The following is a 27,678-nucleotide window of genomic DNA, read 5'->3' as shown; positions in this document are numbered from 1 at the left end:
AAGCACGCTACAGACTCGAGTCGCTTGCTTTCTGGGAGCAGAAGTAATGGCATTCACAAGTTCTACACAGGCGGAGCTCAGGGCCGGACTGGCCTACCGGGATACCGGGAAATCCCCCGGTGGGCCGGCTGTCTGGCTGCCCCTGGGGCCGCTGTGAGGGCAGCGGCACCTGAAAGAAACATGGCTGCGGGGCCGCCGGGCTGACATGTAACTGCGCAGGCGCCAGCGCTGTTCTCGGATTGTTTTCCGAAGTGTGTACGGGCTTTCCCGAGCTAGCCGTGCTTGGGAAAGCCCGTACACACTCAGCAATTCTCGGAAATGCGGGCGCATGCGCAGTGACACGATGGCGCCGAGCGGCGCCATTTTTAAAAGTAAAGGAGTTACAGCGCTCACCGCTGAGTACTCGTCTGGTGGACTCTTCCTCCTGCCCCCCCTGCAACCTCTGACCTCCTGCCCCCCCCTGCAGCCTCTGACCTCCTGCCCCCCCTGCAGCCTCTGACCTCCTGCCCCTCCCTACAGCCTCTGACCTCCGGCCCCCCCTGCAGCCTCTGACCTCCTGCCCCCCCTGCAGCCTCTGACCTCCTGCCCCCCCTGCAGCCTCTGACCTCCTGCCCCCCCTGCAGCCTCTGACCTCCTGCCCCCCCCTGCAGCCTCTAACCTCCTGCCCCCCCTGCAGCCTCTGACCTCCTGCCCCCCCTGCAGCCTCTGACCTCCTGCCCCTCCCTACAGCCTCTGACCTCCTGCCCCCCCTGCAGCCTCTGACCTCCTCCCCCCCTGCAGCCTCTGACCTCCTGTCATCCCCCCCGCAGCCTCTGATCTCCTGTCATCCCCCCCGCAGCCTCTGACCTCCTGTCATCCCCCCGCAGCCTCTGACCTCCTGCCCCCCCTGCAGCCTCTGACCTCCTGCCCCCCTGCAGCCTCTGACCTCCTGCCCCTCCCTACAGCCTCTGACCTCCTGCCCCCCCTGCAGCCTCTGACCTCCACCCCCCCTGCAGCCTCTGACCTCCTGTCATCCCCCCCGCAGCCTCTGACCTCCTTTCATCCCCCCGCAGCCTCTGACCTCCTGTCGCCCCCTCCCCTCCGCAGCCTCTGACCTCCTGCCCCTCCCTGCAGCCTCTGACCTCCTGTCCCCCCCCTGCAGCCTCTGACCTCCTGTCCCCCCCTGCAGCCTCTGACCTCCTGTCCCCCCCCTGCAGCCTCTGACCTCCTGTCCCCCCTGCAGCCTCTGACCTCCTGTCCCCCCCCTGCAGCCTCTGACCTCCTGTCCCCCCCTGCAGCCTCTGACCTCCTGTCCCCCCCTGCAGCCTCTGACCTCCTGTCATCCCCCCGCAGCCTCTGACCTCCTGTCATCCCCCCGGAGCCTCTGACCTCCTGTCATCCCCCCGGAGCCTCTGACCTCCTGTCATCCCCCCTGCAGCCTCTGACCTCCTGTCATCCCCCCCGCAGCCTCTGACCTCCTGTCATCCCCCCCCGCAGCCTCTGACCTCCTGTCATCCCCCCGCAGCCTCTGACCTCTTGTCATCCCCCCCGCAGCCTCTGACCTCCTGTCATCCCCCCCGCAGCCTCTGACCTCCTGTCCCCCCCCTGCAGCCTTTGACCTCCTGTCCACCCCCTCCCTTCCGCAGCCTCTGACCTCCTGTCGTCCCCTCCGCAGCCTCTGACCTCCCCTGTACCATCCGCAGCCTCTGACCTCCCCTGTACCATCCGCAGCCTCTGACCTCTCCTGTACCATCCGCAGCCTCTGACCTCCCCTGTACCATCCGCAGCCTCTGACCTCTCCTGTACCATCAGCGGCCTCTGACCTCCCCTGTAACATCCGCAGCCTCTGACCTCTCCTGTACCATCCGCAGCCTCTGACCTCTCCTGTACCATCCGCAGCCTCTGACCTCTCCTGCAGCCTCTGACCTCTCCTGTACCATCCGCAGCCTCTGACCTCTCCTGCAGCCTCTGACCTCTCCTGTACCATCCGCAGCCTCTGACCTCCCCTGTACCATCCGCAGCCTCTGACATCTCCTGTACCATCCGCAGCCTCTGACCTCCCCTGTACCATCTGCCTCTGACCTCCCCTGTACCATCCGCAGCCTCTGACCTCCCCTGTACCATCTGCAGCCTCTGACATCTCCTGTACCATCTGCAGCCTCTGACCTCCACTGTACCATCTGCAGCCTCTGACCTCTCCTGTACCATCCGCAGCCTCTGACCTCTCCTGTACCATCCGCAGCCTCTGACCTCTCCTGTACCATCCGCAGCCTCTGACCTCTCCTGTACCATCCGCAGCCTCTGACCTCTCCTGCAGCCTCTGACCTCTCCTGTACCATCTGCAGCCTCTGACCTCCCCTGTACCATCCGCAGCCTCTGACCTCTCCTGTACCATCTGCAGCCTCTGACCTCCCCTGTACCATCTGCAGCCTCTGACCTCTCCTGTACCATCTGCAGCCTCTGACCTCCCCTGTACCATCCGCAGCCTCTGACCTCTCCTGTACCATCTGCAGCCTCTGACCTCTCCTGTATCATCTGCAGCCTCTGACATCTCCTGTACCATCTGCAGCCTCTGACCTCTCCTGTACCATCCGCAGCCTCTGACCTCTCCTGTACCATCCGCAGCCTCTGACCTCTCCTGTACCATCTGCAGCCTCTGACCTCCCCTGTACCATCCGCAGCCTCTGACCTCTCCTGTACCATCTGCAGCCTCTGACCTCTCCTGTACCATCTGCAGCCTCTGACATCTCCTGTACCATCCGCAGCCTCTGACCTCTCCTGTACCATCCGCAGCCTCTGACCTCTCCTGTACCATCTGCAGCCTCTGACCTCTCCTGTACCATCTGCAGCCTCTGACCTCTCCTGTACCATCTGCAGCCTCTGACCTCTCCTGTACCATCTGCAGCCTCTGACCTCCCCTGTACCATCTGCAGCCTCTGACCTCCCCTGTATCATCCGCAGCCTCTGACCTCCCGGTACCATCCGCAGCCTCTGACCTCTCCTGTACCATCCGCAGCCTCTGACCTCCCCTGTACCATCCGCAGCCTCTGACCTCTCCTGTACCATCAGCAGCCTCTGACCTCCCCTGTACCATCCGCAGCCTCTGACCTCTCCTGTACCATCCGCAGCCTCTGACCTCTCCTGCAGCCTCTGACCTCTCCTGTACCATCCGCAGCCTCTGACCTCTCCTGCAGCCTCTGACCTCTCCTGTACCATCCGCAGCCTCTTACCTCCCCTGTACCATCCGCAGCCTCTGACATCTCCTGTACCATCCGCAGCCTCTGACCTCCCCTGTGCCATCCGCAGCCTCTGACTTCCCCTGTACCATCCGCAGCCTCTGACCTCCCCTGTACCATCTGCAGCCTCTGACATCTCCTGTACCATCTGCAGCCTCTGACTTCCCCTGTACCATCTGCAGCCTCTGACCTCCACTGTACCATCTGCAGCCTCTGACCTCTCCTGTACCATCCGCAGCCTCTGACCTCTCCTGTACCATCCGCAGCCTCTGACCTCTCCTGTACCATCCGCAGCCTCTGACCTCTCCTGTACCATCCGCAGCCTCTGACCTCTCCTGCAGCCTCTGACCTCTCCTGTACCATCTGCAGCCTCTGACCTCCCCTGTACCATCCGCAGCCTCTGACCTCTCCTGTACCATCTGCAGCCTCTGACCTCTCCTGTACCATCAGCAGCCTCTGACCTCCCCTGTACCATCCGCAGCCTCTGACCTCTCCTGTACCATCCGCAGCCTCTGACCTCTCCTGCAGCCTCTGACCTCTCCTGTACCATCCGCAGCCTCTGACCTCTCCTGCAGCCTCTGACCTCTCCTGTACCATCCGCAGCCTCTTACCTCCCCTGTACCATCCGCAGCCTCTGACATCTCCTGTACCATCCGCAGCCTCTGACCTCCCCTGTGCCATCCGCAGCCTCTGACTTCCCCTGTACCATCCGCAGCCTCTGACCTCCCCTGTACCATCTGCAGCCTCTGACATCTCCTGTACCATCTGCAGCCTCTGACTTCCCCTGTACCATCTGCAGCCTCTGACCTCCACTGTACCATCTGCAGCCTCTGACCTCTCCTGTACCATCCGCAGCCTCTGACCTCTCCTGTACCATCCGCAGCCTCTGACCTCTCCTGTACCATCCGCAGCCTCTGACCTCTCCTGTACCATCCGCAGCCTCTGACCTCTCCTGCAGCCTCTGACCTCTCCTGTACCATCTGCAGCCTCTGACCTCCCCTGTACCATCCGCAGCCTCTGACCTCTCCTGTACCATCTGCAGCCTCTGACCTCTCCTGTACCATCTGCAGCCTCTGACCTCTCCTGTACCATCCGCAGCCTCTGACCTCTCCTGTACCATCCGCAGCCTCTGACCTCTCCTGTACCATCTGCAGCCTCTGACCTCCCCTGTACCATCCGCAGCCTCTGACCTCTCCTGTACCATCTGCAGCCTCTGACCTCTCCTGTACCATCTGCAGCCTCTGACCTCTCCTGTACCATCCGCAGCCTCTGACCTCTCCTGTACCATCCGCAGCCTCTGACCTCTCCTGTACCATCCGCAGCCTCTGACCTCTCCTGTACCATCTGCAGCCTCTGACCTCTCCTGTACCATCTGCAGCCTCTGACCTCTCCTGTACCATCTGCAGCCTCTGACCTCCCCTGTACCATCTGCAGCCTCTGACCTCCCCTGTACCATCCGCAGCCTCTGACCTCTGCAGCAGACACCTGATGCCTCTATTCCCCTGTTTTAAGGTGAGAGGTTAGAGAGCCCGGATATACCGGACCCCCCATTTATAGACTGCCTTCATTGTCCCCCATACCTGATCCCAGCTACAGCCATATAGGAATTTTGCTTTTAAGAAGAGAACAATATGAACTTTTCACTTATGAAGATCATGTGTGTCACCAGCACATTTGGATTTGTTTGATTATTTTTATGCGTGTTTATTCACTGTTGTGCTTACTCACATTGATATATATGTTTACAGCTTTTATAGCTGCACCTTTGTAGGTTGTTATACTGTCACCTTTTTATGTGATAGATTTGAAGCGCGAAGTCCTTCCACAGGTTTTAGTTTGCTGAAGTGTAGTGTGAACACTTTTGACTTTGCTGCAGTCCTGAGAGACATCATCACATAATACTCACGCCCACTTACCTTTATCGTTTTATTTCACTTATTTATTATTTTGATTGAGACACATTCCTTTATTCTTTATAGCGCGAGGGACACTACCACATTCATTTCAGACATGTATGGACTGTGGAGAGGAAACTATGGGATAAAACCAGAGCCACCGAGCTGGAGCTGACTGACTGAGCCCTGTACAGTGCACCTGAGAGGAGGTCAGTGACAGCGCCTGAGAGGGGGGGGTCAATACAATATTGTAAGGGGGCACTGATATAAAGGTTTACCCCTTATATCAGTAAACCCCCGTACCTTAGTGTTTTCTTTCTGCGGAAGGTTACCAGAGTCCTCCCCACATTCCCAGAGTTCCCCTTTACATCATAGTCTTACAGTGCAAGGGGGAACTCTGATGTAAAGGGGAATGCAGTGGACTCTGATATAAGTGGGGTCTCTGGTCACCAGTGCCCCCCTTTTATATCAGAGTTCCCTTGCACTGTAAAGGGGAATCCTCCTGATATATGGGGGAACTCTGTGTTGGGTTATATTAATCTGACTTTCATGTAAATGGAGAAATATGGTTTTTGACTTTTGTTTAACTTAACACATTGCTAATAGCAGTTATAGCTTAAATATTGATACTTGCACTGAAAACTGCCATTTACGGCACCTTTTTTTTGCAGTGTCAATAAAAAATGTGCCAGTAAATGCCATGATTTTTGCCAGAAAAAAATTGCTGCTGATTGTAAATTCCATGTCTCTCTTATCTATATATAATACACTCTTCAAATGTGCTTTAAAATGCATGGTTTTCCCTTTTGTGAACAAGAAAATAATGACGTTATGCGGTTGGGCTGGTATAAAAATACTATGGGGTTGGTATGAAAATATTTCCAGGGCTGGTTTTTATTCCCAGTCCGGCCCTGGCGGAGCTCTATGGAAACTGGAGTCCCTGCCTCAAATTGTAATTTTATTTTAGTTCGTTAACAAAAACGGAATTGATTTTCATCATAGTTTTCGTCAGTGGACAAAAATGTGGTATACTTTTAATTTTGCTGACAAAATTAACACTGACACAAACACTACAAAATCCCTGCTAAATCTAGAAGATAAAACTATATTGAGGTAATAAATAAAGCTTTGTGTGTATGAGGTCTTGGGGCTCATTCACATAGGCGCTGTGGCCTGTACAGTGGAAATCAGTGGTTTTTGTGGCTGGAGCTGTGTGCAGGCAGCTTATTTTATTCTATGGGGATGCAGCAGCTGTACGAACACAGCCGCAGGTCCTAATTCAACAGGTGTGTGGGTACAGGTGTATGCCCCCAAACACAGACAGTGTGCATTTAGGGCCACTCATCCACATCCAAATTAGGACCTGCGGCTGTGTTCATACAGCTACTGCATCCCCATAGGGTAACAGGCGGCTCCAACCGAATGTACAATCCACTCATTCATACACAGTACCTGTGTGAAATCCTTAGGGCTCACTCACACATGACGTTGAGGGACGGTAAAACCCCACGGATGAGCTGTACTTTTACTGCCCACAAACCGCTAAAGGTTGGGAAGCCGGCAGCGCTGCAGGGTAAATGGCACACAGAGGGGGCCAGACAGTGGGTGTAAGAGGGCACACCGGAAGACAGAACAGCAGGGACGGGGGGGGGGGTGATCAGAGTGGAGGTGCAGATACTAGAACTGATCCTTTGGCAGTACAGCCGTAGGGAGGGAGGAGAAGCTGGGAGCACTGAAGGGGGAGCCACAAGTGGATCAGTGTCAGCAATAAGACAGTACAGCCACCCTTCCTGCTTGGCAGTTGCCCGGGCCACCTTTTTGAACTGATGGGGCCCGGGCCCTGTCCAGGAGAGCTAGGGCTCTACCCCCTGGGGCAAGATCATTAAGGAAGCTTTGAGGAAGACACCAAGGTCCCAGCTATGCTTAGCTGGTGGGGCCTATTCGCAGACCTGTGTCCAGGGATCAAGTTGGGTCAGCTCACTGGAGAGAACCAGAAGGAAGTTGATGGGAAAGAGTCCAACTGTCCTATGGTGATGTGAGTCTACATTTCCCTCACTAGGAAGAGCCTGGTGGATATCGGCAGGAAGAAACCGATGATCACCAGAAGTCACCAGAAGCATTAGGAATCCTGTGAGACATTCAGTTTGTGAAGTGCAGCCAGAAATGGGGACTCCTCAAATTGTTCAGTTTGTAGTTTATTGGGGCATCCCATGCTTCCTACCCCTATTTAAGTTCATTGTTCCAAAAAAAGCGGCTCCTTGGGGGAGAGGGGGAGAGAGAGAGAGAGAGAGAGAGGAGGAGAGAGAGAGAGAGAGAGAGAGAGAGGGGGGGGGTAGAGGGAGAGAGGGGAGAGAGAGAGAGACTACTGCAGGACTGTGAGTATAGCCCGAGTAAGCCCCACCCACCACCTGGGAACATAGAGACGGGAGAGAAAATTTAACTGTTGTGGGTCCTGGGAAGAACAAAGCCTGCTGGGAGGAGCTTTGACTTGTGGGACATGTAGTTCCCCAGGGACTACCAGCTCCCTATCATTGGTAGTTGACCATGAGCAGTCAGTGACGGTTCAGTCACAGTTCCATAGCGGGTGGCGGGTAGCAGGCAGCATGGTGCAAAGGCTCAGCTCCATGTCCACATATATGCCTAAAGAAGTTGAAGGAGAAGTCCAGCCAAAGCTCGTTTGGCTGGACTTCTCCTATGAATCACAGGAGTGCAGTTCGTTTTGCACTCCTGTGACCTGTTTTCAGCAGAGAGCAGGCTGAAGTCCGCTCTCTACTGACGTCAAAGAAGTCGGTCCAGGCACCGCGCCATCACGACAATAAAATCTGGATCCACCAGGTGCCTGGACCGACACCCAGTTCAGCCTCCCAGCAAGCCGCTGAGAGCCCGAGCTGGCCGCCCCCTCCACAGCCCAGCGCTCCAATGAGCGAGGAGGCAGAGCAGAGAGCTGTGAATGACAGTCTACAGCTCTCTGCTCGGGGAGCTCTGAAAACCAAACAATTGGCAGTGTTCGATCACTCGGCTCTCAGTGCAGAGGCGCTGGGGGAAAGGAGGTAAGTATGATTCCTAAAAAAAAACATTTACTTCTCTTTTAATCAAGCACTATAGACCTTAATTCATAATAAGGTCAATACCCTGGTAAGATTTTTTTAAGTACTGGTGTATGGGACTGAGTTATTAGGAGGGATTCATACACCGTGATAGTTGGAGATAAATGATCACATAAGATACAAAGATATATATTTAGAGATTTATTTCTTTATTTGGGCTTTTTGCTACATTTTCACAGTTGATATTTTGTCTCATTGTTCATGGTTTGATTTTATACAGAGAGGATTGCACTTGAGTTTTCTGCTTGTACATCTGACATACTAAAACTTTTGACATGATCATATACTGATCAGCAGTGTCTCCAGCCATGTACAGCGTCAGTTTTCCAAATCAATGCTTCACTGTGGTTTAGAAGCCAACAGCAGGAGGTTTTGTAGACAAAGTTCAACCTCAGTTTCAGTGAAGGAAGTCCCCATGATCCGAAGGAACCTAAAAGAGGATTCGTGTACAGTATAGTATGAGAACATTCCAAAACACTGAATAGTTCAAAAATTCCACTCAAAACATTTTTTTAGGTGGCTTTCAGTGGGGTTAAAGGCTTAGTCAAACCTTTTGGACCATGGTTATATTAAATTCATATTTAGGGTGTAACACATTTGTGTGCACAGCATATTTCATTAGGGTGTGCACCCCAAAGCTTCAATACACGTGAGTGTGTCATTTTATATATTTATATATATATTTATATTTAAAGAATAGGATTTTAATCAAAATCTCAGTGAACACAAGAACAATTTCCAAAATTTTGACAAAACTGAGTTTGATAGAACATTTGTTTTAGCTCATTACATGAAAGTAAAGTTAATAATATAACTTAGATTACAAAATCTTCAGTTTTACTCAAATTAGTTGATGCAAACATGAACACACCACAACAAAAATGACTCCATCTAGTACAGTGTTGCCAAACACCCGTTAATTTATGGGCAGCCCGTAAATTTTAGCCCATTTTCGGGCTGCCCGTTAAAGCCCATTACAGGCAGCGGTGCCCATAAAAATGATGGCCGCAGGCCAACCATGCAATTGTGCATGCGCCGTTCCGAAGCCCTCCGAGCTTGAGAAAGCTTGTACACGCTCGGCCGGGCGGCGCATGCGCAGTAACGTAATGGTGCTGCCTGGCACCATTTTTAAATGGAAGCCTGTAGCACAGCGGTATTCATTTTCGGCGTAGCGGTGCCACTGCCTCAAGAGTCGCTACTAGCCACCACAGTACTTCAGCTGAGGAGGAGGAGCTGAGCTGAGGAGGAGAGGAGAGGAGAGGACAGGACAGGATAGTGAGAGTGAGTGAGAGAGAGAGAGAGAATGAGAATGATACCAAGATGGCAGAGGACTCGAGGAGGACTGTCTGGGGGTGAAGCTGTGAAGGGGACAGAGGAGGATACTGATGTGCCTTGCCCTGTGGAGAGGTGAAAGGGGCATAGGAGGAGGAGGACACTGTCGCAGCCTTTGAACTGGAGGGGCACAGAAGGATACTGAAGGGGGACAGAGGAGGAACCTACCATGTCCGCAGCCTCTGTCCCCCACCTCCTGTACTATGTCCGCAGCCTCTGTCCTCCACCTCCTGTACCATGTCCGCAGCCTCTATCACTTTTGAGTGATAAGTAAAGAATTGCTGATCTTCTTGTAGCCTTCACCTTTCTTGTGTAAAGAAATTATTTTCTTTCTCTGGCCTTGTGACATTTCTCTTCCACGTGGTTCCATTGCTGATAGCATGAAATGGGAGGGGTCTTCTTTGTTAAGTACTGCCCTTTTATATTCAACTGTCTGCTAGACATCTGTTTAATGAATAATTGAATTCACCTGTAGCTGAATTCTTGTTACTTTGGATTTTGTTGTCTAAAATATAGCTTTGCTCCTAAGACTTTCATTGGGGTGTATTCATTTTTGCAACATGGTCTTGAATAAATCGGTTAGGGAAAATACTTTTTTTGTGTGTACAAATTAACAAATCTTGGTTTCAATCAATGGCCGACATTTGTGGGAGTCTTTTGTTGTATAGTCAAACAAGATATTTGGGGGGGCACACCCTAAAAGATGCATTAAAGATGGTGCAGCCATAAGACCATACAACAGAACAAAATATTACAGCGCACACATGAAAAAAAGACATTTACCTCCGGCAAACACCTAGACATTTTCATCAAAAAATATGGGGATTTGGTCACACCATATTGCTATATAGTGCTTAAGCCCACTTACTGCGACAAAGTACCCCATGGTTAGTGGGTCCTACACTATCCATAGACTGGGAGGTCCTGCTTCTCTGAACCATGGGAGCCATACACTCCTCTATATGGGAGAACTAAAGGTCTCCACCTATGACACAGGTGGACACTAATGAGAGGCACTGATGAGGGAGTGGGGTGCTCCTGCCCAAAAGGATTTGGTCAGAATCCATACAATAGACAAACAAGATATTTGGGGGGCACACTCTAAAAGATGCATTAAAGAGACCTTTAGTTTTCCCATATAGAGGAGTGTATGGCTCCCATGGTTCAGAGAAGCAGGATCTCCCAGTCTATGGATAGCGTAGGACCCACTAACCATGGGGTACTTTGTCCCAGTAAGTGGGCTTAAGCACCATATAGCAATATGGTGTGACCAAATTTCCATATTTTTTGATAATGTTTTTTGAAAATGTCTAGGTGTTTTAAATAGCCTTGCAGGGGGTAAATGTCTTTTTTGCATGTGTGCTCTGTAATATTTTCTTCTTTTGTTGTATAGTGTCCCATAGAAAATGTTGCTTCTGAAAGGAAAGTAAAGGTTTTCTGACAAATCTGTTGGGGTGTACTCATCTATGCTGAGCACTGTGTATATATATATATATATATATATATATATATATACATATACATACATACACACACACACTCTCTTATAATAATGATTGCCGAATATTTTTTATTTGCTAGTAATGCTAATGTATCGCTTACCCCCCATAGGAGCCACTGGCGATCCTGACATGACTCTCTTAATAGCTCTCTCCCCACTGACACACTTGGCCATAGACCAAAAGCAGTTTACACTTTTGTCAAGTTACCACTCTATAATAATACATAGGAATTAGGCCACAATACATTTGGTGGTAAATTAATTAAATGTATTATGATAAAATGCAATTAAACAAGGCATAAATCAATGAACAAATGATTATATGCCCAGCTAGCTTTAAAAAGGCTATAGAAAAGTTACATTGATCTATACCTGGTGCAATTAGAGTCTCTGTAATGGCATCAACTCAGAAGAATAACAGGATCCATGTACAACCTCAACAGCAGGTGTGAATATGCGTTCCTAATGTATTGGGTATACCTTAAAAAGGTAGCTGAAAGTACCTGGTGCCTAATAGTTAATGTTGGCTGGCTTTCGGTGGGGCACTTTCCGTTTAGGAATCTTAGTGATGTACAGTATATAGATGAGCAGTTGTGTAAAATCAGTCTCTATGGTGTTGACTATGCATGTGGCAAGAGTTTGAGATGTGTAGTTCATCTCACCACTCCTGGCAGGCAAATAATCTGGTCCTAATGGCTTGGCGGACAGCATGCTCTGGAATTCTCAGGCCTCACAATCTATTCCTGACTGGCTCACCCAGGCAGTAGGCCCACATGGCAACAGGTCCCTTTGGGTTCCAGTGCAGGCGAATAGCACTAAGTGACTTAGTCCCATGGTCCCTGCCCCTGATATGGCACAGATACCCAGCATTGGGTCTGCACTGCTCCAGGTCCTCACAAACACAAAAGGTCCACAGCAGCTCAGACTCTCAAACTCCTGCTGTGTATGGATGCAGACAGCCCAGGTAGCAGGTTGTCACTCACTGGCGCCAACCTTAGGCTCCATTCACACTTTGTGATTTGGAATCGTGGGCAGAATTGCCACGCATGGCAATAACAGCACAACAACAAAATGGTTGCCACTATCACATGGCAAACTGCTCCTTTAAGAATCTAGTGAAGCTTGTCACCTGAAAAAAGAGCAGGAGCTTTTTTTTCAGGGAACAAATGTACATAGGGCAGCCTATTCAAGTGAATAGGCTGCCCTATGTGACACATAGAATTGCATCAAAATTGTGTAATGGGAACTCTCATTCCCGCTATGTGATAATGGGGCCTTGGTCTGCCTCTAATATCTCATGGAATCCCTGCAAAAAGTTCTGTCTTCCTTCCTCCTTGTGACCATTACATTCTGTAGCTCCATTAATTTTCATTGCACTCCTGCCCCCCGGACGACATTTCCCCTAATCCTTTGTGGTACTTCATCTAGGAGGGAGGGGGAGGGAGGGGGAGAGAGGAGCGCTGTGCTCTGTTCTTTCCCGCTGCCAGGAGAGAGATGGGAAGAGGGGACAGACATGCATGCTGCCCTCTGTGTCTTCTATATGTTCGGTAGGAGCAGGAGAGAGCAGGCACCGGAGCTCAGCCTTCTCTCCAACAACACAGCCATGGGAAGGAGGGGTGGGTGGACACACAACTCACCCCGTCACTATCAAAAACAGCTGCCCTGTAAAGCAGTGGCTCCAGCGACAGGGGGGTGGAAGGAATTTGCAAAATTGATGGGGCGAATGGCACCCGGCTCGGCTACACTAATCCTCACAGGGTGATTAAGGTGTGCCCAGGCACATCCGGCACACCCTGTGTGCAAGCCTATGGTGTAACATGAATCATTGATTCATACTTCATCCCTAAAACCCACATCACCATCTTCCTGTGAAGTCCTGTTTTTTTTATAATTTAGGGGACTTTGTGTGGCTGTCAGGGCCGCTGATAAGGCCATACAGCTGTCCCTCCTGAACAAGGCCCCATCAGTTTAAAAGGGGGGTCCAGGCACCTGCAGAGTAGGAGAACAGTCTATACTGCCCTATCGCTGACACTGATCCTCTTGAGGCTCGCCCTGTAGTGCTCCCGGCTTCTCCTCTTCTCCCTCCGGCTGCATTGCAGGGGAATCAGTTCTAGTAATTGTGCCTCCCCCCTCCACCGCTCTGATCACCCCGACCTCCCTGTTGTCCGGGCCCCTTTTAAGCCCCCCATGTCACCTGCTGTCACCAGACCCCCCTGTGTGCCCTTTCCCATGCAGTGCAGTGATCCCGGCTGCCCTTCTCTCCTTCCTTTCTAACACCAGCTGCTGAGGGCACACAAGTGAGTAATTTCAGGATGGAGAGTGAGCGAGGGGGGGGGGTTGTAAGTATGCCTGTCAGGTAGGCTTTATGGGGGCCCCATGATTTCTAACAACAGCCCCATGGTTGTTCCCCCACAGCTGCATGATCAAAGTCCAGAAAGGATGAATGGAAATGACTACTTCTGTCTACCACCAGGGCAGAGGGACATAGTGGAGCGCGCCACCAGTAATTGCAATTCAATTGTACCCTTGCTGCACTTCCTCCAGTTCCATAGCAGAAGGTACAGACCAGCCCTAAGTTTGTACAGAGGTATAAACCTTTTTTAAAAATAATACAGTAAATCCTTGGTTTGAGAGTAACTTGGTTTGAGAGCGTTTTACAAGACAAGCAACATTTTTAAATAAATTTTGACTTGATATACAAGCGATGTCTTGATATACAAGTAGTGTCATGTCACAACTGAGTATAAAAGAGAAGAGAGGTGTCTCTAAGGCTTAATGTACACGGGATGCTGAGGCAACCTCCTCCTCTGAATTTTTTTTTCAGCTTCAAGCCGGCGTTTAAAAATGCCCATTTTGCGGCGTTTGCATGCTGTATTCTGTCTTGTTTGCGTCTTGGAGCGTTTATTTAAGATAACATCATAGGACCCTCCCAAAGCCCAAAAACAGTATTATTTAACTATTTCAACCATTCTGTGAGACCAAAGTGAGTAGCAGCAGCTGAGAGAGCAGCAGTGTACTTGTATCTACCTCAATTTTGGTGCTTTTACTATGGATCCCATAATGAGCATATGTGAGGAAAAAAATGCAAATTTTTAATTTTTAAATTGCAATTGATTAGTATTTTTTTTGTTTATTTTTTTTATAAGCTGTATATGTAATTTCATTTTTTTATGTATTTGATTTGTTTTCTTTATGCAAAATTTAATTCAAATTTTTTTAAATATATTTAATTTTTAAATTGCAGTTGATTAGTATATTTTTTGTTTATTTTTTATTATAAGCTGTATATGTAATTACATTTTTTAAATTTATTTTGTCTTTTTTATGCAAATTGTAATTGCAATTTTTAAAATATTTTTAATTAACCCTAACTCTAACCCTAACCCTAACCAGAAACCCTAACTTGTTCTTCAAGGGGAAAAGGCTAACCCTAACCATAACCCCTAACCCTAATGGGAAACCCTAACCCTAAACGGAAACCCTAAATGGTTTTTCAAGGGAAAAACCCTAACCATAACCCCCTAACCCTAATGGGAAACCCTAACCCCTAACCCTAACCGGAAACCCTAACCCTAACAGGAAACCATAACCCTTACCATAACCCTAAACTTGTTCTTCAAGGGGAAAACACTAACCCTAAACCCTAACCCTAAATTTCATGCAACTATGTTTGATCAAGTCGCGGGTGAAGCTCAATGGTGGGCTCATCTGGTTGAAATCTAACAACATATAGGTCAAATTCCAATTATACTTCGGCTAACAGCAATGCCAGTGGTGTATTGGATTGGATCATGCTCATTAGGGGTATTTAAATGGTCTATGAAGCATAGCAAGCAATTACAAGTATTTTAAATATTTTTTTAGTGTTTTTTCATCATTTTCTATCATTTTTAAGTTTTGTAATGTTAAAAAATAGGGCACCTCTAAAAACGCTTATAAACTAAATCATGGCAAAACGCCGGTATCGCATTTAGCGTCTGAAACGTCGGAAACTTACGGCGACTGAACTAATTTTTTTGCCTTCAAAGAAAAGCCTATAAACGCAACTGCCTAAAAACCATTAAATGAACCTGTGTACATGTACACATAAGACAACATTGGACGAGTTCAGGGGCAGCTGAAAAAAGCAGCCAACTGCCTCTGAACGTCCCTTTACCAGCAGCAGTGTACATAAGGCCTAAGTGTAGCAATATGGCTACACTAATGCCCCGTACACACAGTCGGATTTTCCGACTGAAAATGTTCAATGGGAGCGTTTTGTCAGAAATTCCGACCGTGTGTAGGCTCTATCGGACAGTTTCTATTGGAATTATCGTCGCACAAAATTTGAGATCTGGTTCTCAAATTTTCCGACAACAAAATCCGTTTGCGTAAATTCCTATTGTGTGTACACAATTCCGACACACAAAGTGCCACGCATGCTCAGAATAAATTACGAGACGGAAGTGCTCGGTCTGGTAAAACTACCGTTCGTAATGGAGATAACACATTGGTCACGCTGCAATTTTTCTTCTTCTTCTTCTTTGGCTAGAAGAATGAAGTTGTTTTGCTGCTCATATTCACACAGAGTTCTCACAAACTGATTTCTTTATTATTTCTCATGATCTCATAAATAATATTAATTTTGTTTTTCGTCACATCTTCATCATAATGTTTTTTTTTTATTTTTTTTTATCAAGATCTGCATTTTTTTTCTAGTGCTCTCCATAATATTATTTCTCGTTTTGTGTGTCAAGTTACCACAACACCATTATTATATTGTATTTTTTTCCCTCAAGGAGGTTGGTTGGTGTCCCTTGTTAATTTGACCTTGTATTTTTGAAATGTACCTGCCTACTCACAAACAAACTGTCCTTTTTGAACTAAACATAGCCAAGTTTTTGTGAAAAATAAATAGCCATTTATTCTGGGTCATAACAAAATAAAGAGGAAGGCAACGCTGGAGAAACTGCTGAAATTTGCGAAGCCTTTGTACCCCAGGGCACACATCAATTATTTTACAGTCAAAATTGGTGGCCTGAGGAGTCCATATAATAGTGAGCACAATCCAGTCCAGGACTACAAGAGATCAGGAACAGCAGCAGATGACATATCTGTCCCCAGGCTGTGGACATACAACAGTCTGCGTCTTTTGCCAGACCAGACTGAACCCAGGCCATCACTCTCTTGTCTTCCTTAGATGCTTCCTTCCAGGCTGTGGCTCTGGTTTTGAAGTTGTGGCAGGAGGTGGAGGAGGAGGACCTGGAGGAGGAGGAGGACCATGGTTGAACTCACAAACGTGGCTTTTGCTTGTGAGTTCGCCACTCAACCCCTTATTTAGGGCTTGTAACATAACTTTCTCACATAAGAGGCGTTGGCCCTCCTCCATTTCCAGCATTTTGCAGGCTGTCATGTAGGCATGGTCCTCTTGAACACTGGGGGGTTTCTGAGGGCCGCAGTAACCTTCAGAAATAGGCCAATTTCTGCCTCCTTCAGGTTACTGGCACTTTTTTGTGGAAGGCCGAGGGGAGGGACCTGGGATTTAGGCAGGCTACTGGGCCCGGACACCTCCTGGCTGCCACTTTCCACGGCCTCCTACTGCCTGAGACTTTCCTGTGTATGAAAAAGGGACATAGTTTTAGTTTTTGGTTCATCAATCACACACAATTTTCAGCTCATGACTGTTGCAAATTGAATGTTAATAAATAGAAAAGACTATCATTCTGACCCCAGCATTTTTCATTCTTGTCCCAATCATATGTGGCCACTACTGTCTATTGATATGTAAAACACTTTGTGAAATCAGAAATTAGTTATCAAAACTAACATATATTTAATAGACATGTGCACTGCCAAAAACTTTGTTCGTTTTCGTTTCATTCATTTATTTTTTTTTTGTTTTTCGGGTCATTTGTTATGAATGCAATTCGTAAATTCGTACATTCGTAAATTCATACATTTGTAAATTCGTACACTCGTAAATTTGTACATTCGCACATTCGTACATTCGTACATTTGTAAATTCATAAATTCATACATTCGTAAATTCATACATTCGTAAATTCATACATTCGTAAATTCGTATATTCGCACATTCGTAACTTCGTACATTCGTAAATTCAAAATGTGAAAATCCAAAAACCCGAAAATTCGAAAATCTAAAATAGTAACTAACTATTAAATTATAGGTATTGTAATTTCCTTTCAAATTTGGCTGTTAGTGAACGTAACAAATACGAATTTATCCGAAGTTACAAATTATCCGAAATAACGAATGCTGCATCTAAACAAATAGAACGGAATAAATTAATAATAAATAATAATAATAAAAAGTGTTTATTATTATTATTGTTATTTATTATTATTAATTCATTACGTTCCATTCATTTGGATACGGTATTCGTTATTTCGGATAATTCGTAACTTCGGATAAATTTGTATGTGTTACGTTCACTAACAGCCAAATTTGAAAGCAAATTACAATACCTATAATTTAATAGTTAGTAATAGTTAAGTTATTATTAGTTAATTATTATTTCAGATTTCCGAATTTACAAATTTACGAATTCACTAATTTACTAATTTTAGGAATTTCTGAATGTACGAATTTCCGAATGTACGAATGTACGAATGTACGAATTTCCGAATGTACGAATTTCCGAATGTACGAATTTCCGAATGTACGAATGTACGCATTTACGAATGTACGAATTTTCGAATTTACGAATTTACGAAAATTCGGATTAATGAATTTGTCAAGATTCGTTAAAAAACGAATTCAGAACGAAACGAATTGCACATGTCTAATATTTAACATCATTAATTTTACAAACAGAAATATTTTGAAGAATGCTACACCTGACTCAAGCTGAGCTCCTCCACATGTTGCTGCCTGGAAGGCCCAGGTTGGTCATCGTAAGCCTCAGCTGGGGGGGGGGGGAAGGAAGCCTTGAAGGAAGACCGGAGAGTGCTGGCCTGGGTTAAGTCTGGCCTGCCAGAAAATGCAGTCTGTCATAGTACCACAGCCTGGGTACATAAATGTCATCTGCTGCAGCTCCTGATCTCAGGGAATCCTGGACCTTCTTGCGCTCCCTATTATAAGTGCTCCTCATGCCACCAATTAGGGCCTTCAAATAAGGGATGTCTGCCGCGGGGATCACCGGCTTCACAAATTCCAGTAATCGATCCAGCGCTGCCTTCGTCTTTGGTTTATTGTTATAAAACGGGTGGTTTACCTGCCACAGACAGGGCAGCTCCCTGTACATATCAATGAATAGATCCATTTTCTCTGCAAGACACAACACAAGACAAACCCTAATGTCAGACGAAACTTTCCTAATCTTGACCCAATATAGGCCTCAATCTATAAGCAGTATAGGCCACTGATGCACCAACTTAAAATTGTACCTTCGTTATAACGATCGTCGCTTCCGTTACTTTGTCCTCCGCTCACAGATCGTACGTACGATGCACACGCGTTACACTTTATATACACTGCGCATGCGTGAAACTCCGCCCACCCCTGACATTCTTTGTAGTCTATTTCCCGCCCCTTCTCTTTCGGCGCAGTGGGAGAGCACATGGCGGAGAGACAATAGGTGCATGTAGAGGAGAGCAGCAACGATGAAAGGCCGGAGCCCCGGACCTCACGATCCCGGAGGAGATTGAAGGCCTCAAATATGTCCTCTGTAGAGATGGTGGACATCTTGAAGAGGGCTGACTATGATGGGAAGCCTGGACCTTACCCAAACACAAATGTGAGAAAGGCCAAGATCATGCCTAAAGTTGTGAAGAGTCTGCACAGAAATTTTGGGGTATGGTGATCCAAGGATCAACTGAGGAAACGATGGTCAGACCTCAAATTGAGGGAGCAGGATCAGTACAGAAGAATCAAGAGAGTGCTGCAAAAAAGTAAGTATTTTGTCATGTGTTCCTATTCTTCTTTTTAACGTTCGTGCTGCCCCATGTGCTTTTCTGTACTGTTGTACATTTTAAAATGGCTACTTTCATGTTCATGGGCACAGTAATCGGTCGTAGGAAAGATCGTTCGTTCGCCCGCTTTAAAAAGGATGTTTTTGGTAGATACAGGTTAACTACATTTGTTCATGCCTATTTGTATTAAAATAAGTTTGTTGTCTAGATGGGTTTGTAACTACAATGAAATGTAAACTTGATTCAGTGTAAGGAGAGGACACTCAGCAGCTGTTTACACATCTGGATGCAGGAGCACTAGTATGGGACACCAGAACAAACTTTTTAGGGTGTCCCACACAGATGCTCCAGTGGATACTATAGGGGTCTCTAGATGTGTGATACTTTAACAAAAAAGGGAAGTATTCCAGCTTTAGAAAGGAAATAAAATGTTCTTCAGCTTGCAACCCTGCCAAAACAGACAATTGCACGACACTTCCAAGCAATGTTTCATATTCCTATTTCTGCCCTCCAATATCTGTGTGCTAAGTATACCTATTTTTTATTCACATAGGGGAGAAAAGACTCGGGACATCTGAGGACACCAGGGACTCCCCACCTCCTAAAGAAGGGGAAATCTCCACACCACAAGCAGAGGACGTGGAGTGAGAGGTTTATGAAGTGGGCGAAATTGTCACCACAACGGGTGAGTGTCTGAGACCACAGCTTCAGGTGATAGATGAATGCCTGCATATTTATTATACATGGTGTGTTTTTTTCTTTTAGGTGATGTGGATGTTGTGGAAGAAGAATCTCATTTCACCAGTGAAAGTGCCCAGATCCTCATCAGGGAGAGAATGGGGTGCAATCATGATTTAGAAAATATAAAGGAAAACATCAATGATGTTCAAAAAAAATGAAGAACATCATTTATGTTTTAGGCAGAATATAAAAAAACAACAAAATTGTACCGTTTTATTGTGTATTTTTGAATTTTAAAAAAAGTTGTAAAGTATTTGAAAAGCCAAATTTTGAAGATGCACACAGTGTCAACATGTGCTATCTGCCATCAGGGGATATCAATGTATGCATTTTGTGGGTGCAACTACTTCCTCCCAACTCAATTAGGTGAGAGGAAGGGGTTGCACCCCCAAAACACGTCCATTGATCCCCCATGATGGGAGCTAGCACATGTTGACATTAGGCATGGGATCAGGAGGGAAATCCCCAGTTTAAATCCCAATTTGTGTGCATCTTCAAAATTTGGCTTTTACAGGGGTGGCATCCCCCTATCTGATGAAGGCAATACCAATACATTTTGGAAATACTAATGTCTGATATTGCCTTCACTTTATCAAAGTTGAACTTTGTAAGTTCCTGAGTTGTGTATGTTATGCTTTGAAACATGCCTGTTTAACCAAAAAAAGGATCTTTACAATGTGAAAAAAATATATACATCAAAGACGTTGGTTTGTTCAAAAACCCTTTTCTAACGCACATGTAAATGTGCTTTGAGTAAAATGTTTTTCACTCAACAATGTGTGGCTTCTTCTTTCAATTCTCAATAGCAATTTTTGTAGTAAGTTGGTGTTTACAGTGACAATGGGGGTTATTCACTAAAGACAAATCCACTTTGCACTACAAGTGCAGTTTCATGTGCACTTTTAACCTCCCTGGCGGTATGATTATTTCGGATTTTAGGTGCTGAAAGCGGTACAATTATTTTGCATGGAAATTTGGCGTTTTATATTTTAGGTCTGTAATTCTTAACAATAACACACTTAAATCTGTCCAAACAAGAGTCTAGTAGATATCCCGGGTATGATAAAGTTTGAAACACAAAAACATAAATTATAATATAATAAATAAAAATAAATAATTTAAAAAAATAAAAATAAATAGTAATAAAATAAATTTCCCCACGATTCACTATTGCTCAATTCTGCAAGTGTTCTAATTTACTATCGCTGTTTTCTAGCTGGTCTAAAGCCACTTTTGATGTACAGGGACACTTTTTGGTTGCTATGGACAATCTCCAGTTTCCAGGCAGAAAGAACAGTATATATGATATAAAACTGCATGCAGGGCATGGGCCAAAGCACTGGGGACAAAAGGGATGTGAAATCATTTCATACAGTACTGTAATCTGTAAGATTACAGTACTGTATGTGTTATGATTTTTACTTTTTTTTTAATTTGCCGCCAGGCTCCGCCCCGTGCGTCGCGACGCTCGCAGGGAACGGAGCCTGGCAAGGAGAGGCTTCGGAGGAGGACAGAGCCCACGGACACTGCGGGGGACATCGCAGGATCCCGGGGACAAATAAGTAAAGCCACACCAGGATCCTGCGATGTAATCCCGAGTGTGGCTCAGGGTTACCGCTAATGGTCCTGAATTTTAACCCCGAGCCACACTCGGGAAAACCGCCAGGGAGGCTACGTGTTGGAGTGCAAAGTGGATTTGCCTTTAGTAAATAACTCCCACAGTGCTTTCTAATTTGCCACAATCACGCCATTTTCATGACTCCACAAAATTCATTCATGGTGCTGAAAATGATGAATATTTTTGTCAGTAATGCATTACATACGACAATGTGTATGTAGCAGACCCACAACATAATAATAGTTTGCTGAATAAGAGATTGTCACCTCATGTATCAAATAAATTACATTTGCACTATTGAAGAAAATGTCCAAAAAGAAAAGCCCATTGGAGAACCTAGGAGACAGCTAAAAGAAACCCAGGCAGTAAATCAAAGGAAATCTTCTTTCAGTTTAAGTTCAAAAATTGTTGAAAAAATGTTTCTTAAACCGTTTCTGGCATATCAATGGCTCCCCCACCCGCAAAGTACTCAACATACTTCTGTCTTACTTTGCGGGCGCTTTGGGGGGGGGGGGCAAGCCAGGACGGCCAGCTTCAAGCACCATCAGGGTTTCTTCTTGAAGTCTGGCCTCAGGCACAACTGAGGCCACATAGTTCATTGAATTTCTCCTTAAATAGTTGTGTAGAATACAGCATGCAAGGATTATATGGTTAAGTTTATATTCCGCCATGTTGATTGCCGTAAGGAATAGGCGGAACCGGCTGGCCATTATCCCGAAAATGTTCTCCACCACTCTTCTGGCTCTGGTCAGACGGTAGTTATAAACCTTCTGGTCCGGGGTGAGGGTCCTCATGGCTTCAAAACGGTTAGCTGGTCAGAACTAACTAACAGAAAGCACTGAAAAACAGAAAGGCCGGAGCTGAAAATCAGAAACGAGCGGACAAGAACGCACTGAGAATCAAATACGTAATAGAAATATCAACCCACAAGCGCAAACTGAAGAGCAGTAACGATTGGAAAAGCACGAGGCTGAAAAGCACGAATCATCTGTCACCGAACTTCTACCAACATGAGATTAGTGGAAGGAGCCCAAAGGGTGGCGCACTTGGTATTGAAGATCCTCTTTCTAGTGCCGTCGTATGTGTTGTATGTCACCGCGTTCTTGACGTTCGGAATTTCCGACCAACTTTGTGTGACCGTGTGTATGCAAGACAAGTTTTAGCCAACATCCTTCGGAAAAAAAACATGGATTTTGTTGTCGGAATGTCCGATCGTGTGTACGAGGCATTAGTGGCGCCTCTCTTCTCTTTTATACTCTATAGCTCCTGCTGTACTTTGCTTCTAATCTCCTTGTGGAGGTTTCCATTTGTGGATGGACATTTTATGGTTACACAACCTATCATATTGCTATAATCTTTTTATATGGACTATAAACTGGAGGACCTATGAATAAATGGTTGTGGAACAAATCATTTAACTTTCCATTATTTCTTATGGGGAAATTTGCTTTGATATACAAGTGCTTTGGATTACAAGCATGTTTCCGGAACGAATTATGCTCGCAATCCAAGGTTTTACTGTATATAAAAAAAAACACAACTTTTGTTGTAACAACTTTAAAGGTGTTAGTTGGATTTGGGCTTTCATTTGAATGTTTTGCTTACTTAAGGACCATAGGTATGTGCAGTCAATTGCATTAGGGTTTGCACCCTAAAGCGCAACACCCATGCCTGTGTATATATTTATACACAGCACATACATTCACTGGCCACTGTTAGGTACACCTTGCTAGTACCGGGTTGGACCCCCTATTGCCTTCATTCTTGGTGGCATAGATCCACAAGGTTTTGTAAACATTCCTCAGAGATTTTGCGCCATAGTGACATGATAGCATCACGCAGTTGCTGCAGATTTGTCGGCTGCACACCCATGATGCCAATCTCCCGTTCCACCACATCCCAAATGCTCTATTGGATGAGATGTGGTGAGTGTGGAAGCCATTGGAGTACAGTGACCTCATTGTCCAGTGGTGAGATGATTGGAGCTTTGTGACATGGTGCATTATCCTGCTGGAAGGAGCCATCAGAAGATGGGGACACTGTAGTCATAAAGGGATGGACATGGTCAGCAACAATACTCAGGTAGGCTGTGGTGTTTAAACGATGCTCAATTGGTACTAAGGGGCCCAATTCAAGTGAATGGTGGTACGCTGCAAGCACCCAACAATCGCTTGCAGTGTGGAGCTCAAGGGGTTAAAGTGGGTGGTGGCAATGCCACCTCACTGCAACTCAAATGCTCTATGAAGAGTGATCTAAACGCGAATTGCTCTTCAGAAGTCAAAGCACATGTGAGTGAGTCCCCACATATTCCAGCATGTCCATGGTGAAGGGCAGTTTAAACAAAACGTCATGCCTTTTACAATGCTAGACCATGTCTAAATAACTGGTCACAAAGTTGTCTAACACAAAAAGGGTTAAGAATTTTCTGCTCACCTCTGTAGATTTACAAGATGTCTTTGGGTGGGTAAACAGAGAAGAAACTGTCCAATGAAAGAGGAGATACATGGAGGGCAGGCAGAGCTAATATTTAGGGAATATCACTCCACTATGGGCTGCTAGTGAGGCTGAAGCCCCCCGCGGGCAGGGGCTTACCTAGGGAATTTGGCACCTGAGGGGGATCCTATATCTGGCACCCCCCCCCCACGTTAAAATGTAAAAACACCCCACTGTGCCCCCTGCATACCTCTGCATCCTTCAATATCTCTTTGTCACTACTGTGTACCCCTCTCCACAGGTGCACCTCTGGACCCCTGTACATTACACAGCACCCTGCACCCCTTTACATTACACAGCACCCTGCACCCCTTTACATTACACAGCACCCTGCACCCCTTTACATTACACAGCACCCTGCACCCCTTTACATTACACAGCACCCTGCACCCCTTTACATTACACAGCACCCTGCACCCCTTTACATTACACAGCACCCCTTTACATTATACAACACCCTGCACCCCTTTACATTACACAGCACCCTGCACCCCTTTACATTACACAGCACCCTGCACCCCTTTACATTATACAACACCCTGGACCCCTTTACATTACACAGCACCCTGGACCAGTGCTGTGTCTTGGCCTAGGCCAACAAGGCCCAGGCCTAGGGCGGCACTGTGCGGGGGGGCGGCAGAAATCCGCCCCCCCCCCCCCGAAAATGGCAGCGGCGCCCTCTTCCCGACTCCCGCACAGCAGGGGGTACAGCTTAGCAGTGCAGTACAGTGGCGTCCCGGGTGCCGTCAAGCCGCCCCTCCGTAAAACTGTGATTCTATCTGTCTGTTCTGAGGAAAACAGCGGGGAGGAAGCTGAGCGGCGGCACGGCGAAACCAATTAGAGCCGCTCTCTCTCTCTCTCTTCTCCCTTCGGCTGACAGGAAGGGGAGGGGGGGCGAGCGGGGGAGTTCTCTGGCAAATGGAGCAGCAGATCTGTGACAGGGAGAGGAGAGATGCAGGTTGTCAGGGGAGGGGGGGCGAGCGGGGGAGATACACAGACAACCCACATCTCTCCTCTCCCTGTCACAGATCTGCTGCTCCATTTGCCAGAGAACTCCCCCGCTCGCCCCCCCCTCCCCTTTCTGTCAGCCGAAGGGAGAAGAGAGAGAGAGAGAGAGCGGCTCTAATTGGTTTCTCTGCGCCGTCGCCCAGCTTCCTGACCGCTGTTTTCCTCCCCATGATTGGCCACAGCAGAGGGCCAATCAGAAGACTCTGGGGGGCATCATGGGAAAAGTAGCCCCCACAGACATGCTACAGCCCCCAGCATGCACTCTGCTGAGGGGGGGGGGTGTTAGAGGAGAAAAAGAGAGTACTGTGCTGGGGGAAGCCAAAGAGGGAGCCACGCTGTACCCGCACCACCAAAGAGCCACGCTGTACCCGCACCACCAGAGAGCCACGCTGTACCTGCACCACCAGAGAGCCACGCTGTACCTGCACCACCAAAGAGCCACGCTGTACCTGCACCACCAGAGAGCCACGCTGTACCTGCACCACCAAAGAGCCACGCTGTACCCGCACCACCAAAGAGCCACGCTGTACCCGCACCACCAAAGAGCCACACTGTACCCGCACCACCAGAGAGCCACGCTGTACCTGCACCACCAGAGAGCCACGCTGTACCTGCACCACCAGAGAGCCACGCTGTACCCGCACCACCAAAGAGCCACTCTGTACCCGCACCACCAGAGAGCCACGCTGTACCCGCACCACCAAAGAGCCACGCTGTACCCGCACCACCAGAGAGCCACGCTGTACTCGCACCACCAAAGAGCCACGCTGTACCCGCACCACCAGAGAGCCACGCTGTACCAGCACCACCAAAGAGCCACTCTGTACCCGCACCACCAGAGAGCCACGCTGTACCCGCACCACCAAAGAGCCACGCTGTACCCGCACCACCAGAGAGCCACGCTGTACCTGCACCACCAAAGAGCCACGCTGTACCCGCACCACCAGAGAGCCACGCTGTACTCGCACCACCAAAGAGCCACGCTGAACTCGCACCACCAAAGAGCCACGCTGTACCCGCACCACCAGAGAGCCACGCTGTACCCGCACCACCAGAGAGCCACGCTGTACCTGCACCACCAGAGAGCCACGCTGTACCCGCACCACCAGAGAGCCACGCTGTACCCGCACCACCAGAGAGCCACGCTGTACCCGCACCACCAGAGAGCCACGCTGTACCCGCACCACCAGAGAGCCACGCTGTACCCGCACCACCAGAGAGCCACGCTGTACCTGCACCACCAGAGAGCCACGCTGTACCCGCACCACCAGAGAGCCACGCTGTACCCGCACCACCAGAGAGCCACGCTGTACCCGCACCACCAGAGAGCCACGCTGTACCCGCACCACCAGAGAGCCACGCTGTACCCGCACCACCAGAGGGGGAGAAAGATGAAGCCACTGCCGGGGTACAGACATGCTACACTACTGACCAGAGTCAGCCTGGGCAACCCAGAGTGAGCGAACGTCCAGCTGGAGGGATCACTGTTGCGGTTTCACCGGGTCTGGTAAGAGAGCCTGTTGGCCATTATTCATTACTGTTCCCAGGGACTGAGCCATTAGGAAGTGCCTAACCTGATATCCTCTGGGCCTTGTTGACCGCCACAATGAGCTCCAACGCTGGGCCTCCAGTCAAAAAATTAAGGGGGGATGACACAATTTTTACAGCTCCAGGTGACACCAAACCTAGTGACGCCACTGTCCCAGAGCCCACAACAAGTTCCGGCACTGAGCTTCGGTAACTGGCAGCCAGAGTGCGCTAGCGTGGGCACCCAGGACATCTGCCACCCAGGGTCCCACAAGCGGCGATCGGCTTTCCGTAGCAGCCACCACCTCTCTCCCCACTGTCAGCCACACACACTCCTCGGCTCCTCCTCCTTCTCAGCTCCAATGTTCTAGTGTACACAGCCAGGAGGAGAAGGAGCCACAGAGGAGGGACACGACTTCAGTACAAGAGCCGCGCTTCTGCTCTGAGGTCTGTGTATAGTTTACAGTGGAGGGGGACACAGTAACCGGGAAGGGGGCAGATAACAAATGCACACATGGATGAGGGGAGGGGGGGTAAGGGGATATGTGCTGGGTGCTTTGGAAGGGGTCTGATCCTCCCCTCCCAAAGCAACCAGCACATATCCCCTTACCCACCAAATGAAAAGATGCTGCATGCCTCTCTGTCCTCCTCCAATGAAGATGACAGGGCGGATCTTTAGACCCCATTCACACAGGGACGACTTGTCAGGCGACCTAGTCGCCTGACAAGTTGCCTCCCGTTCTGTACTATGGAGCCGTTCTAAGGGGAGCGAGGCAAGTCGCTCCGACTTAGAAAAAGGTTCCTGTACGACTTCGGGGGCGACTTGGGGCGACTTGCATAGACTTCTATGCAGAAGTCATTTTGCAAGTCGCCCGGGCATTCGTTTGCAGGTCGCCTCGCTGAGGCGACCTGCAAGTCGTGTTGCCCCTGTGTGAATGGGGTCTCAAAAGAAAGGGGTGTGGCCTTGACAGGAAGGGGTGGGTCATATTTAAATTAGGGGGTGCGCAAGCTCAGTCAGGCCTAGGGCAGCACAAAACCTAAATACACCACTGCCCTGGACCTCAGGACCCCTTTACATTACACAGCACCCTGCACCTCTGGACCCCTGCATGTTACACAGACACCCCCCCAACATTTCTGGACCCCCTGCTGGTTACACAGATGCCCCCCCCCTTCAGTACAGACCCCTCATTCAGTACAGACCCCCCATTTAGTACAGACCCCCCATTCAGTACCTCAGATCAGCATGGGTCATGCACAGCAGGTCCCCTCCCCCTGTATACACATAAACAGAGAGGAGGGGGGCGGCTTTACTCTGCTCGGCTGTGTG

General features: G+C 48.1%; 1 protein-coding gene across 8 annotated transcripts in view; it reads right to left on the bottom strand.

The window, feature by feature from the left end:
• Positions 1-8,345: 8,345 nt before the first annotated feature.
• Positions 8,346-27,678, bottom strand: part of LOC141148513 (putative methyltransferase DDB_G0268948) — a 70,631-nt gene continuing 51,298 nt past the window's right edge. For 7 of the 8 annotated variants that reach the window (XM_073636039.1, XM_073636043.1, XM_073636044.1 and 4 more), the window contains one exon: positions 8,346-8,647. In XM_073636039.1, coding sequence (XP_073492140.1) covers positions 8,557-8,647 — 91 coding nt within the window. In that variant the 3' untranslated portion in view covers positions 8,346-8,556. Of the gene's footprint in view, positions 8,648-15,297; positions 16,643-17,887; positions 18,318-27,678 lie in introns of those variants that run through there. The other variant, XR_012245227.1, reaches the window with a different exon arrangement.

The sequence above is a fragment of the Aquarana catesbeiana genome, linkage group LG06 (genome assembly GCF_042186555.1).
Source record: "Aquarana catesbeiana isolate 2022-GZ linkage group LG06, ASM4218655v1, whole genome shotgun sequence".
Lineage (NCBI taxonomy): Eukaryota > Metazoa > Chordata > Amphibia > Anura > Ranidae > Aquarana > Aquarana catesbeiana.
The sequence above is the reverse complement of the archived record's forward strand: the minus strand, read 5'-3'. Positions and strand labels throughout refer to the sequence as shown.